The sequence below is a fragment of the Mustelus asterias genome, chromosome 14 (assembly GCF_964213995.1).
Source record: "Mustelus asterias chromosome 14, sMusAst1.hap1.1, whole genome shotgun sequence".
NCBI lineage: Eukaryota > Metazoa > Chordata > Chondrichthyes > Carcharhiniformes > Triakidae > Mustelus > Mustelus asterias.
Genome location: NC_135814.1, coordinates 63,633,406 through 63,647,981, shown reverse-complemented (window position 1 = coordinate 63,647,981; position 14,576 = coordinate 63,633,406). Strand labels below are relative to the sequence as shown.

General features: G+C 45.5%; 1 protein-coding gene across 2 annotated transcripts; it reads left to right on the top strand.

Annotated features, from left to right (window-relative positions):
• The first annotated feature begins 3,356 nt into the window (after positions 1-3,356).
• Positions 3,357-12,382, top strand: frzb (frizzled related protein). 2 transcript variants are annotated; one of them, XM_078228524.1, is made up of 6 exons: positions 3,357-4,312; positions 4,976-5,035; positions 8,420-8,485; positions 10,205-10,409; positions 10,496-10,559; positions 11,009-12,382. In XM_078228524.1, the coding sequence occupies exons 1-6, from the start codon at positions 3,859-3,861 to the stop codon at positions 11,153-11,155; spliced, it is 996 nt and encodes a 331-aa protein (XP_078084650.1). In that variant the 5' UTR covers positions 3,357-3,858; the 3' UTR covers positions 11,156-12,382. The 2 variants fall into 2 exon arrangements, with proteins under 2 accessions (XP_078084650.1, XP_078084651.1); XM_078228525.1 differs by having other exon boundaries at positions 3,571-4,312; positions 4,982-5,035; positions 11,009-11,890.
• The last annotated feature ends 2,194 nt before the right edge of the window (positions 12,383-14,576 follow it).

Genomic DNA, 14,576 nt, shown 5'->3' with positions numbered 1-14,576 from the left:
AAGTGGATAACCTCACATTTGCTAACGTTATATTCCATCTGCCAGATCCTCGCCCACTCACTCAGCCTATCCAAATCTCTCTGCAGACTTTCCGCGTCCTCCACACAATTCGCTTTCCCACTCACCTTCGTGTCATCAGCAAACTTGAATACCCTACATTCAGTCTCCTCCTCCAGATCATCTATGTAAATGGTAAACAATTGAGGCCCCAGCACCGATCCCTGCGGCACGCCACTGGTCACCAACTGCCAACCAGAAAAGCACCCATTTATCCCAACTCTCTGCTTCCTGTTAGATAGCCAATCCTCAATCCACGACAACACCTTACCCCTAACTCCGTGTACCCCAATCTTCTGCAGCAACCTTTTGTGAGGCACCTTATTGAACGCCTTCTGGAAATCTAAAAACACCACATCCACCGGTTCCCCTCTGTCAACCGCACTAGTGACATCTTCATAAAAGTCCAGTAGATTCGTCAAACACGACTTTCCCTTCATGAATCCATGCTGCGTCTGCTTGATCGAACCATTCTTATTCAGGTGCTCTGTTATTTCCTCTTTAATAATGGACTCTAGCATCTTCCCAACTACGGACGTTAAGCTAACCGGCCTGTAGTTACCCGCCTTTTGTCTACTTCCTTTTTTAAACAGCGGTGTAACAGTAACTGTTTTCCAGTCAGCCGGCACTACCCCAGAGTCCAGCGAATTTTGATAAATTACTACTAACGCATCTGCTATTACCTCAGCCATTTCTTTCAGTACCCTAAAGTTCATTTGTTAGTCACAAGTAGGATTAAATTAACACCGCAATGAAGTTACTGTGAAAATCCCCTAGTCAGTACACTCCGGCACCTGTTCAGGTACACTGAGGGAGAATTTAGCATGGCCAATGCAAATAACCAGCACATCTTTCAGACTGTGGGAAGAAACTGGAGCACCCGGGGGAAATCCATGCAGACACGGGGAGAACGTGCAGACTCCACACAGACAGTGACCCAAGCTGGGAATCAAACCCGGGTCCCTGGCACTGTGAGGCAGCAGTGCTATGCCACTGTGCCGCCAAAGTAAGTTCATGTGACACTGCTCTATGTTAGATATGCTGTTATACCCTGAAGTACTTAGTCCTGACAATGTGCCCAGGGTGAATTGTTCCACCTCCCAGATTTGGTATCCCTTCTGTAAATCATGCACACACATCCAAATGGTGAGTAAAGGAAGAAATACAAGAAAGATGGCCACAGTGCAATAAAAAGTCTAAATCAAAGAGATTGATATAAAAATAATGAAAGTATTAAGGGGGACAAAGGGAGCAAGCAATCTGTGATCATTTAATCTTGCAGTAAGTTGTGAACATCCGATTGGCAAAACAAACATAATGCACTCGATAAAATTGTCTGGAAGTTTAAAACCTGAAAAGACAACTCTGTTTCAAAGTTATAAATTTCACATGGCTTCAGGAAACTCATGCTCGGAAACTTTTCATTGGGAGCGGAGATGTGGTCACCATTTCAGACAGAATAATAATTGGACGAGAATCATATTTGAGATGCGTGACAGATATTGGAGAAGGCTAATATTTCTGCTAACTTAATGCTAAGACAAGGCTGCTTTTTTCTGCTAATCTTAAGGCTAATGGCAAAGTCACTGTTCAAACAGCAGTCATGCCAATACCCACTTCCTTCTAAATTAATGCCTTACAGCTGTCGGTGGATGGAAGAATGGGATAGTGTGGGCTATAAACTTGTCCATATCCAGTGCTAAAGGGCTGCTCTATGACAAACTAGGAGATGTGCTTCTCTCGAGTTCGAGCAAACAAAACGTGCCAACTAAGTGGGGGTCATTTCTGCACGTTTCCTCGTTCACTGAAACCGAACCTCCAGGGATAATATTAAGCAGCAATGGGTGTGAGGGAAAGTGGCAGCGTGTGCAGGATGCATCATTTAGGCACTCATTTACCAGAGTATTACATAATCGGAAAGGAGGTAGGGCTAGTTAAAAATTACATTCAGGAATAAAGTAAATTGAAAATACACCACAGTGGACACGCGTTCTTTTTTTTTAGATAGCTAGATCAGTGAATAAAGCAATTAAAAGTTAACCTGTGCCATGGCCTCATATGCGGGATGTACTCAGAATGCTAGCATGAGGACAGAATCCAGATGTTGATACCTAGGCTTCAGCTGAACGCTTTTTATCCGCAATGCTTTCCAGCTGATTAATGGCTGTGTCAATATTGTATATACCTGCAGGTTTTACATCTGAGCAATTGATTTGAGGGTTTTTTTTGCAGAGTGCTTTCGAAGTATTTTAATGCTGGTAGAGAGTTAGGCCGCTAAGCCAAACGCCTTTTTTTAAAAAGTACTTTCATTAACAATTATGATTTTAGTTCTAACTCCTGGTACTTATACTGTGCATCGTTTGGTCCGTGGATTCATTGCCGCACTTTCTGTGCACGGGTAGTTGCAATTAGACAACAGTGGATGAGTAGGGATGTAACATCTTCCAGTGTTAGTGTCAGACGTGTTGTCTTAGACAAGCCCGGGGGCCGGTTACCAGATCAAATTTGACAGAGACATTATACCACCCACCAAAATCTTATCTCAATTGTGTCATTTGATAGATATGGAACGCCACGGGATTATATTTTGACAATGTAAAAGCTGAGACCGGGGTGACAAAAGACTTTATGCGGGTCGCTGACATATTCCAGCATTATTTCCTCTTAAAACGCAATATTTCTGGTATATGATGTGTTTCACGCGGTAAAGGTGGAAGGAAATTTAGCGCACAAGAAACAAAAAGAAATACATTGATGGCTTTGGGATTGTTCCCAGTGCCCGTGCTCTTGCTGTTACTGCTCCTGGGTCGTGCTAAGCAAGCACTGGAGTGCATTTACACATGTCGAGAACTTTGTACCCGCTTCTGGTGAAGAATCTCATTTCCAGGGTGTTCTGGCTGCCTCTGCAACAGCAACTCCTGGGCATTACAGTTCACACACACTATAGAATAGAATAAGCATTGGAAACATGCGAGCCTGTTTCTAATTGTTGTCATTTTATACTTTTAACAACGTATTTCATCCCTGTAACTATGTGATAATTGATTCACCCCAATAAATCAATCTCTTTATTTCCCCGTTACTTCGATTATAGTTGCCCTTCCAGTCGGCAGATACTCGCTGGTGGCAAATCCTGATTAAGAATGAGGTTCCAGGCAAGCCAAGTAATGAAATGTTAAAATAGCCGCGAAATTACTCCTTGCTTTCTTTTGCTTTTGGACGTGTTATTTTTTTGGAGCCCGGAGCGTTTCTGAGACTTAATTCTTTTCAGGAAATACCAGCAGAGTTGCTGAAGCATTGTATGTGTGTGTGTGTATGTTGTATTTTCTTGCAAGCTCAGCACTTTAAACCTGCTCGAATGTTATTTTCTATAAGTCGCCCGTCCACTAAACAGCCAGAAAGCCTGGCAATGATGTGGAGCTGAGGAACCATTCAGTGGCTCTGAACACGCCCATAGAGCAGAGAGACATCTTTTATTGGCGATTAAAATCATAAACTCCCGACCTTGCAGCCACTTGATGGATCTCAAATGGAAGGAGACAAGATCGCGTCACCGAGCTGCTGTTGGGAGAGTGATAAACGTGATGTAAAGACACACACTGGCCGCCTGCTTTGAGGGGAGGGCGCACTCTTTGCTTAGAAAGATACAAGGATTTTAAAAAAAGAATCCCCCGAGTCTGGGTCAGTTTGAAGCGGGGAGGGCGCTTGTGAGTTCTCCAAACCTCCCAGCGCCGAGAACCTCAACCTTCGCATTCCCAACTCTGCACCGAGGAAGTCCTGGTGAGACACAGCGGCTGCAGCATGCTTCTCTCTGGGCTTTGCTCCGTCTTGTTGTGGGTGACCTGCCTGGCTCCGCTTGGCACGACAGAGGCTGCCGCCTGTGAGCCCATCCGGATCCCCATGTGCAGACCCATGCCCTGGAACATGACCAAGATGCCCAACCACCTACACCACAGCACCCAGGACAACGCCGTGCTGGCCATCGAGCAGTACGAGGGGCTGGTGGGCATTAACTGCAGCCCGGTGCTGCTCTTCTTCCTCTGTGCCATGTACGCGCCCATCTGCACCATCGACTTTCAACACGAGCCCATTAAGCCCTGTAAGTCGGTGTGCGAGAGAGCCAGGGATGGCTGCGAGCCCGTCATGAGGCGCTACAACCATACCTGGCCCGACAACCTGGCCTGCGAGGACTTCCCCGTGTACGACCGGGGGGTGTGCATCTCCCCCGAGGCCATCGTGACAGCCGATGCACCCGGTGAGTTTTTTTGCACCGTTGCGTGAACAGAAAGGGCAGCTGAATAATGCTGGTCAGACCCGGATCAGTGCAGACTTGCTACTGGTTTCTGCTTCCCAATAGTGAGGGATAAACCCTCTGTAAATGGGTAGATTCTCCCACATAGACCTGCTGTCAATAGAATGGCCATTTAAACCCATTTCCCAATGTCTCTGAAACTGTCCTGCTAACATCTTGCGCGTCCTTGCTGGGATAACTGTTGAGGATGTCTCTCGGTTGTTGCAACTTCGAACCGTGTCTGTGTAAAGTTAACAATGTGGCTCCGTAACTTTGAGCAAATTTCAAAGGAGTCGCAGCGTTCTCGGGATGGCCAGACATTTGTTACAGATCCTGCTGGGAGTGGGTGGTTTTAAAATGTGAAAAGGGGGACAATAGAAGCTTGGGTGGTGAGATTTACATTTCATTAGCGCCCAGGACCGCTCTGAACTCTCCCTCACGGACACTGAGCAGGGAGAAGATTCAGATGTACTTACTGGCAGTTTGTTACAAAAATGCAAAACAAAAATGATATACATCCACCAGCTTGGGCCATTCTATCCGTTTATATTAATTTCTCAGTGTACTCATAGCTTGACAATAATTTATTATAACAAAGTAACTCAGCTGCTTTTGATTTTTTTAAAGAAACAGTTCCAGATCTTTCCGTCCATCCTTCCATTAATAACTGCAGGAACTTGGGAGGCGGTAAGTCATTTTTTAAATGCGATTTACTTTGTCACTAAAGAACCTCCACGCTATCCTTTAGGTCTGATGGTGCTTAAACTTAATCCATGTGTATGTCCAAATGTATATTAAAACAAAGCCTCATTGTCATTGTAATTTCACAATTACTACGGGTAGCGATATTATAAATAGCAGAAGCAATGTGTGCATCCCCTGAAAGCCAGTAGTATATTTAAGACTCTCATATTGGTGAACAGGGGCATCTACTGTTGAGTAGGCAACATTCCCAGCGCGACTTACCATGTGTACTTTTTTATTCCTTTGTGGGACATGGGTGTCACTGGCTGGCCAGCATTTATTGCCCATCCCTAGTTGCGCGAGGGCAGTTGAGAGTCAACCACATTGCTGTGGCTCTGGAGTCACACTTAGGCCAGGTAAGGACGGCAGATTTCCTTCCCTAAAGGACGTTAGTGAACCAGATGGGTTTTTCCAATAATCGATTCATGGTCATCAGTCGATTCTTAATTCCGGATATTTTTTATTGAATTCAAATTCCACCATCTGCCGTGCCAGGATTTGTACCCACGTCCCATTAGCTGAGTTTCTGGATTAATAGTGGCCACTAAGCCATCGCCTTCCCTTTTTTTTGAATAATGTTTGGTCTAAGAATACGACGGGTTGAATCTTTAAAACTCTGAGGCGTCCTTAATCATTGAAGGAGTATAAAACTTCGGAGAGGTAATGGATAGTTGTCCAAGATGAAAGAAATGATAATTGGGTAGGAGAGGACTAAGTATGTGGATGTGGGAAGTGCCATATTTTCTAAGCATCAAGTAAATCAAGGGGCATTTGGAACTTTGAACTCGCGGGGCAGCACAACATACATTGGGTTATGAAACATTCCCCCTGAGAAATATCAAAGATAGAACTGTCTTTAGTGCGTCTCCTTTTTTCTACAAAAGCAATTATTTTTCATGCATTGCCAACATAGTCATTTCTTTGATCGACACCTGAGGATGTCCACTGTGTTCATGCCGGTGTCAATCTATCGTCTGGAATGCCACTCCATGCTCTATATCTGTGCCCTAGACCAACACCACACAGTCATATCAATCATCAACTGGAGACACCTCCATTAAGCCCTAGTACAATATGAGAAACAGATGCCATGTCGCAGCAAAAGTGATGCACATGATGTGGTTCCACATGTTCATACGATAGAAACCAGCCCAACTTTAGTGAATATCAGCCTCCGGCCATGCACAGGAAGAGCCGGACCTTTGCCGCAACCTGTGCAGAATTGGCACAACTCCATGTACACACGGCGCTGCAGCTTTTGAGAGCTTGCTAGGTGGGGGCGAGGTGGCATTCTTCAATGCACTTCAACAAACTTGAAGCAACAATCTTTTGAACTGCAACACACCATGGTGATCGCTTCTCCTGTCAGCAAGGAGATTTCTCAGAAAGTAGATCAAGTTGAATAAGAATTGTCCAACCCTCTCACTCTGTCTTTATCGTGTCCACTATTAATGGCCGGAAATCAGTCTGGGGCCTGGAATGACAGATATATGATTAAATCCAGGACAGGGGGGCATTACTTTATTCCCCTCAGTGCGGATTGTGCGGCTTTGGGATGAACTACCCGCAATTAGTGATTCAAGCTAACACTGTATTAACATTTCAGATGATGTTAGTGGGCTGACTGCGCGGCAGGCTGGGCAGATGGGCTCAGTAATACTGCTACTTTAGAGAATGAACAACACCCACCCCCCCATGAGACCTCAGCATTAAAGACATTTCCAGGGTAAAAGAGCCAAGAGGACGCATGTTTATGTAAATGCATCCACTTTTATTTCCCGGGGACACAAATCAACCTCTGGAGCGCTACAATAGCAGATTTATTGGCCCTAGCTCCCATTTACTGATGTTCTTCCTGGTCCTGTCACGGGTACATGGCGCTGCCGTTTTGTTCCAGGAGCAGCCTCGACGCTGCAACTGGGGAATTCTGGCCTCCCAATAAATCATGGCTTCCTGCCTGCCTGCAGCACAGAGTCCCTCTGTGAGGGGCTGAGAATTAAGCAGCAGTCAAGAATAGATAGGAGCTTGCAAATGGGTGGCAGTGCAAAAAGCACATCAATGAGGCAAAGCGGCAACATCGACTGGGGAGGGACTGTGTGAATTGGAGGGCAACTGGGGAAAGACTGCCTTAAACTGGAAAAAGATTGCGTCTGGGAAGGAGAATTTAACCACCTATCTAACATATTCTTAAATGTTAATAACAGTGTCTGCTTTAATCACTAGCTGCGGTTAGTTTATTCCTCAGGGGTCTTGGGGAGGAGAGTTGCTCTGTGAGAGGGGAAGGTGAACTGTGTGATGTAGCCTGCTGAGGTGTGTGTGTGTGCGGGGGGGGGGGGGGGGGGGAATGGGGAAGGGAGGGGTGCAAACCACACTGCAGACAGTATGTTGAGTATAGATAAACCCACTCTCACTTTTCCGGCATTTCTTTACAGCAAACATTAGTTGCTCATAAATAAATGTCTTAAATGATCAAGAATGCACGATGTTCAATGAAAATGTTTAAGAGGAGCTTTCCCCAGACCTTTCTAGAAATAGAGCATGGGTTTTTCTGAAAAGTGGGGTGAGGCGGCAGCGCATTCTGTCCAATGAGTTTGTAAATGAATACCACAGCCCTGCTGTACCCTATTTCGTATGTCATGGAATATCCTAACACCCACCTAACTCCAAGTATTGTACATATTCCTCCCATTAGCCAATCCACTCACATGTCATTTGCACTCTTTAGTTCCGAATGAGGATCCTGTTTTTCACAGAACCTTCTGCCCGCTATTCCTCTGCTATCCCAACTCTTGTATGCTAACGAGCCTTCAGATGCCACGTAGAAACCTAACATCTCAGTGCCTATCAGTACGTGACTTGCAAAGAACTGCTGACAACTCAGCGAAGCTCTCAAACAGCAGACACCTCAAGGAACTTTACGTATTATTCACACATCACAGCCCTTCAGGTGCCAACCCCTTCCCCAAATATACTTAATTAATAACATTTAGTACAGGTCAGTTTCTGTCAATACAGTACATGAGGTATTGTGTACTGTATTGCTCTAGTGGGACAAACCTCACTTGCTATTACAGGTTATATTCACAATGTATATTTACAATTCATGTCAAATATTATCGATTGCTTTGCACACTGCCTCCCACTCTATTAAATGGTCAGGGAGTGTTTTTTGTGAAGATTGAAGATTGTTGGGGCCAGTATTGTCTCCCCACCTGCTGCGTGCACAGGCCGACCTGGCTGGATAAAGGGGGGTGGGAACTGCTGCAGTCTCCAGCCCAAAACCTCCCCCATGAGAAACCCCACCTCATACCTCTGCTTCCTCTTCAGACACCTGCAAGTGCCCAGCAGTAAAACTCACTCAGAAAGTTTACCTGAAGAACAACTACAATTATGGTAAGTGCCCCATTTTTTTCTCTTGTGGGAACAGATGACATTTGATTTGATATATTATTGTCACATGTATTAGTATACAGTGAGAAGTATTGTTTCTTGTGCGCTATGCAAACAAAGCACACAGTTCATAGAGAAGGAAATGAGAGAGTGCAGAATGTAGTGTTACTGTCATGGCTAGGGAGTAGAGAAAGATCAGCTTAATGCAAGGTAGGTCCATTCAAAAGTCTGATGGCAAAAGGGAAGAAGCTGTTCTTGAGTCGGTTGGTACGTTTTCCAGACTTTTGTATCTTTTTCCCAACGGAAGAAGGTGGAAGAGAGTATGTCCAGGTTGCATGGGGTCCGTAGATTATTTGGCTTTGAGTCAAGTTCCTTTTTTCATCCGAATGCAGTTAGTTTAGGTTATCATCCATCAGGGAAATGGTTTGGAAATTATATTAGCTACAGTTTAGGGAAATCTATTGAATTTTTGACAATTTGGTAATCCGCGTTTTTTAAACTAAACTTTCGCAGCTAATACGATAACCATAGAATCCCACAGTGCAGAAGGAGGCCATTCAGCCCATTGAGACTGCACCGACTTTCTGAAAGAGCATCTTATACCCCCCTCCCCCCCCTCACCCTCACCCCCACCCCTCCCCTCACCCTCACCCCCACCCCCCCTCACCCCCACCCCCCCTCACCCCCCCCCCCTCTCACCCCCCCCCCCCCCCCCCCTCACCCCCATCCCCATAACCCTGCGTATTTAATCCACCTAACCTGCACATCTTTGGATACTAAGGGGCAATTTAGCATGGCCAATCCTACACATCTTCGAACTCATCTTTCATATATCTGGCAATGCCATCAAATATATCCAAATTCAAACTCCATTATCATGTTGGGGTAACACATTTAGGTACATAATATTTGAGGAGCATTATTTTCATCCCTGACTATGTTGTGCCTCGCTTTATTGCTTACGAAAACTGTGGGAGTTCGAAATGGATAGCGCCAGAATTGCTGCTGTGCCAAAACCTGGTACAATTCAGGGCCCCTTATATGGACAGAGCTTCACAGAGGATTGGCATTAATGGAGCTTTCTCCATGAAAGTGCCCCATAATGGGTAGCAGAATGAAACCTGAAACAGGGCAACACTGTGGCACAGTGGTTAGCACTGCTGCCTCACAGCACCAGGGACCCGGGTTCAAATCCCGGCCTGGGTCGCTGTATGTGGAGTTTGCATGTTCTCTCTGTGTCTGCGTGGGTTTCCTCTGGGTGCTCCAGTTTCCTTCCACAGTTTGAAAGACGTGCTGGTTAGGTGAATTGACCATGCTAAATTCTCCCTCAGTGTACCTGAACAGACGCCGGAGTGTGGCGACTAGGAAATTTTCACAGTAACTTCATTGCAGTGTGAATGTAAGTCCACTTGTGACGAATTAATAAAGTTTAAATATTGCAAACACCAATTCCCCTGATATAAAAGCAAAAAAAAATTGCGGGAGTTGGAATCTGAAACAAAAACAGAAAATACTGGAAAATGTCAGCAGGTCTGACAGCATCTGTGGAGAGAGAATAGAGCTAGTTCTCCCTCCACAGATGCTGTCAGACCTGCTGGGATTTTCCAGCATTTTCTGTCTTTGTACCAATTCCCCTGAAGGCTGTTGAGATGAAATGAGTGAACGATGTTGGCTGTGTGCGAGTAAACGCTACTGTTGTTTAAATTGGAAACTTTATTCCAGTCATCCGTGCCAAAGTGAAAGAAGTGAGAAATAAATGTCACGGCGTCGCCACGACGGTGGAGGTGAAAGATGTTCTGAAATCGTCCCTGGTGAATATCCCCAAGGAAACGGTGACGCTCCACACGAGTTCGGCCTGCCTGTGCCCTGAAATCAAGACTAACGAGGAATATGTCATTATGGGCTATGAGGATGAAGAGAGGGCAAGGTACAGATAAGAACCTTTCACAACTGCATAGCTCACATCAACTGCCCCAATGCCACTCAGTACTAATGCGCTTTCTTTTTGTCCAGGTTACTTTTGGTGGAGGGCTCCATAGCTGTGAAATGGAAGGATCGACTTGGGAAAAGAATCAAGGTAAAATAAAAATTCAAAAATATTGTTTCTGAGAATCTTTTTTATATTCATTCGTGGGATATGGGCAAGGACATCAAATTTCCTTCCCTAAAGGGGAAATAACAAATTAAACCAGAAAATGCTGGAAATACTTAGCTATATCTGCAGAGAGAGAGAGAGACATTAACAGAACCTCAATCGTTAACTCTGTCTCTGTCTCCAAATATATTGGGCGGACCTGCCGAATATTTCTAGCATTTCATTCACTTTAGATCGCTTTGTACCGTCTAATTCTTTGTTCATTGTTTTGCTCACGACAATAATTAAGAGAAAGGTTGTGGTCATGATTGGAGAGGTGTGATGAGGATGTTGAAGACTCTCATTCTGGTTGCACTGCTAATTTTCGCATCTCTAAAGGTGGAATAAAGTGAATGGTGTGCGAATTAAGGTGATATTTTGTGGACTATCAGAACTGGGACCACCAGAAGCTCCGCCAGGATAGGAGGAAGGGTCGAAGCGGCCAGCCAAACGGAGAGAAGCGTCTACAGCCCAGAGACACAGCAGTCGCATCCAAGCAGAGGAACAGAAGCAGGAATGCAAAGCCACCACGTCAGTAAACTTTTTTTTTGCACGGAAGTCCTTGGGACAGTATAAATAACAATGTCTGCATTCTTGGAGCGGCACAAGAAAATTGCACTATTGCACGTATGTCCTAATAACGACTATGAAATTTTAGCTATTCTATAACTTTGTCTTTTTGTCCTTTTTGCACGATTATTAGTGTTGTAAGAGAGAGAGAGAGAGCAGCATCGAATTCCTGCACTGTCCTCGTTTGTGAAGACTGCCTCAGAATAAGCTGGGGAGTGAATTTGACGAGCTGCTATTAATCCGATGGTACACATTTATTGCGTTTCTAGGTTACGCAACCCTGAAACTGTGGTCACATATTTCATTGAAAGAATGTCTGGACAAGGGTCTGGAGTGTGTAAGGATCAGAATGTTCTGGTATAGTTGATGTCTCAAGGCCAAGATTGTATAGTACCTCCCCCCCTCCCCAAGCAGAATTATTGCATGTCAGATCTGATGATGCCACACAATTGCTCGTTTAAGTTCATAATGCGAGCAAATAGGCACCGACCAACAGCACTTGTAAAACAAACACTGGATATAAACATACCAATGTTATTTGGTCGCTTGTTTAATCAGCCTTATCCAATTATATCTACAATTAGCAACAAAGAAAATGTACGAACTGCAAGATGATTGTGTGATAGAAAGATAAGGAGCAATGCTTGCATTAAGTTAGTTTTAAAATGTTATGTTTTATGAACTATTAAATAAATAATTCTTTGAAAAACATGTGACTCGGTATTCTGCTGAACAAGTAAGTTCACTGCAGTGTTACAAATACAGAAACACATCGGCGTTTTATCAGTGATTCACTGTAACCTACCAGTCAGAGGTAATGTCAGAGTGAGCTCACTTTCGTAAAAGACAGCATTTAATTTCAGTTTGTGTTCACAAGAACGGCATTATGGGTCAACCTACAGCACATGGACAGCAGCGATTCAAGAAGACAGCTCACCATCACCTTCTCAAGGGCAACTAGGGATGGGCAATAAATGCTGGCCTAGCCAGATGCCCATGTCCCAGCATGAATAAAAATAAGAGTTCAGTTACTTTGTATCTTGTGGTTTGCTGTTTCCAATCCTGAATATGGTGAAACATGAAAAATAATGCATAGATGTGTTTAATCAGTATTTACTTTTTTGTTTCAAGTTATTTCTACTTTACCTGTAACCCATATTCTCATTCAGTTACCAAGGTAAATTGTATTAGACTGCAAAAATCTCCATGCCGATCTTTTACTGCAAGAAGACATAATCCAATCAGGCAAATGATTTATTTTCATTTCCTCACCAGTACAGTGAAGCTATCGGTTTAGTAAATCTGCTGAAGCAGCCAAGACTCAGCAACATTATTTGAGTGACTTTGTCCAAGAATTTGAGTCAACAAGCATTTTTGGGGTTGGAGGCAGCAGCATGCAGATACACTGTACTCGTTGGGCCCGATTTTACCAAAACTTCAAATCGCGGTAAAGTTGGGCGTCGGGCCTATACCACGATCTACACCCGATTCCGAGCAGATCGCGGCTTTACTGACACCCGATTCGGGTGCGGGTCCGGCCCGCGCCCGAATCGGGCGGCCCAACGATTTAAATGCATTTGCATGCATTTAAATCGACTTAATGAACCGCGCGTCCAACCATACCGCCAAATCCCACTTTACCGTCTTCTGGCCCGTTCCGCATCCGCGCTGTAAGCGACCTGCAGAATAAAAGTCTGAAGTTGTCTCTGCAGCTTCCGAAGAGCGGGGTCAGAGACTGCAACGGCTCTCGGACCCCGGTCATCCTCTGGTTGGGGTTGGGGGGAGGAGGAGTGGGGGAGGAGGAGGGGGGGGCGGGACCCAGATCATCCTCTGGTCGGGGGGGGGGGGGGGGGCAGTGGGAGGAGGAGGGGGGATGGGACCCAGATCATCCTCTGGTCCGGGGGGGGAGTGGGGGGTGGGAAGGGGGGGGGGGGGGGGGGGGTGGGAAGGGGGGGTGGGACACAGATCATCTGGTCGGGGGCGGGGATTCCGCTGCCAGTCTGCGGCTGATCGGTGGGGAGGGAGGGGGTTCCGCCGCCACTCTGCGGGCGATCCCGCCTCCCCACCGGAGGAATGAATCCCTCCTGCCGGAGTGGACGTGCGGCCATGTCATCCCACAAAACCTTCAGGATGAAGCGATTCCTCGCTAAGAAGATGAAGCAGAACCGGCCGATTCCACAGTGGATCCGCATGAAAACCGACTACTAGATCAGTACAAGTCCAAGAGGAGACACTGGAGAAGGACCAAGCTGGGCCTGTAAAGGGATACACCATCACTGGTACACTACCAGCCACAGCCATCTCTCCCGCTCTCTTGCCCCTGCAGGGAAGAGTGGCGGCGGAACCCCCTGCCCCCTCCCTCCCCACCAATCGGCCGCAGACTGGTAGCAGAACCTCCCCGCCCCCCGACCAGAGGATGATCTGGGTCCCACCCCTCACCCCCCCCCCCCCCACCCCCGACCGGAGGATGAACGTCAGAGAGCCGCTCTCTCCGCTTTCTGCTTTTTTACTTTCGCGCCCAGGCGCGCTCTGTCAGATTTTTTTCGAACTGCGCATGCGCAGTTCAGAGCTCCGATCGATCCGCCAGCGCTAAGCCCCGCCCACAGCGTGAATCGGACTGGAGCCGGCAAAACGCGTATGGGCGCGCTGGAAAGAGGATTCCAGGCGCGGATCTATTTGACACCCGGATTCGGCACTTAGACTCAAAATGGTAAAATCAGGCCCTTTGTGTCATCGGTTGCTTCGATTAAATATAAAGCCAAACAACTCATTTGTCCTACAGAACTAAATCCTGTGTACATTTATAGCTAATTCAATACACAATCCCTAGGGCAAAAACCGTTAGTCATTGACAATAATTTGTTTGGGTTAAGAACCCAGTTCCTGTATGTACCTAGAGCATCAGAGGATAAGATTTCATTAAAATGGCACAAAACACTATCACATGACCTGTCAGTGCCACTGATTTTAGTATTCAGTTAAAAAGTCGACAGACTATTAATTTAACACAACTCCATTTCTGAACTGAATTAGGTCCAGGTAATTAGATTCCACACGTAAGCCAATTCATTGTAATCTGAACTGATGTTGGTTTTGTTCTCCAGCCGTTTGTCTTCATTCATTTTCTGTTCTGGACTAGCTTTAGTCATCTTCTACACACAAACCAACATCAGGAACAAAATACTCATTATGACTAGGCAGCTAAGATTTTGCTGTTCCCAATCATGTATTCTTATAAAGTTTCCGCGAGTTTTGTGTATTTCATGTGTTCAATAAACATGTAGATATATTTTTCCCCATGCAATGTTAAAGGCAAAATCTATTAGCAAACTTCTACTTTAATAGGGGGAAAAAACTTCATGCTTCTTTCTTACTGAACAATGCACCAGA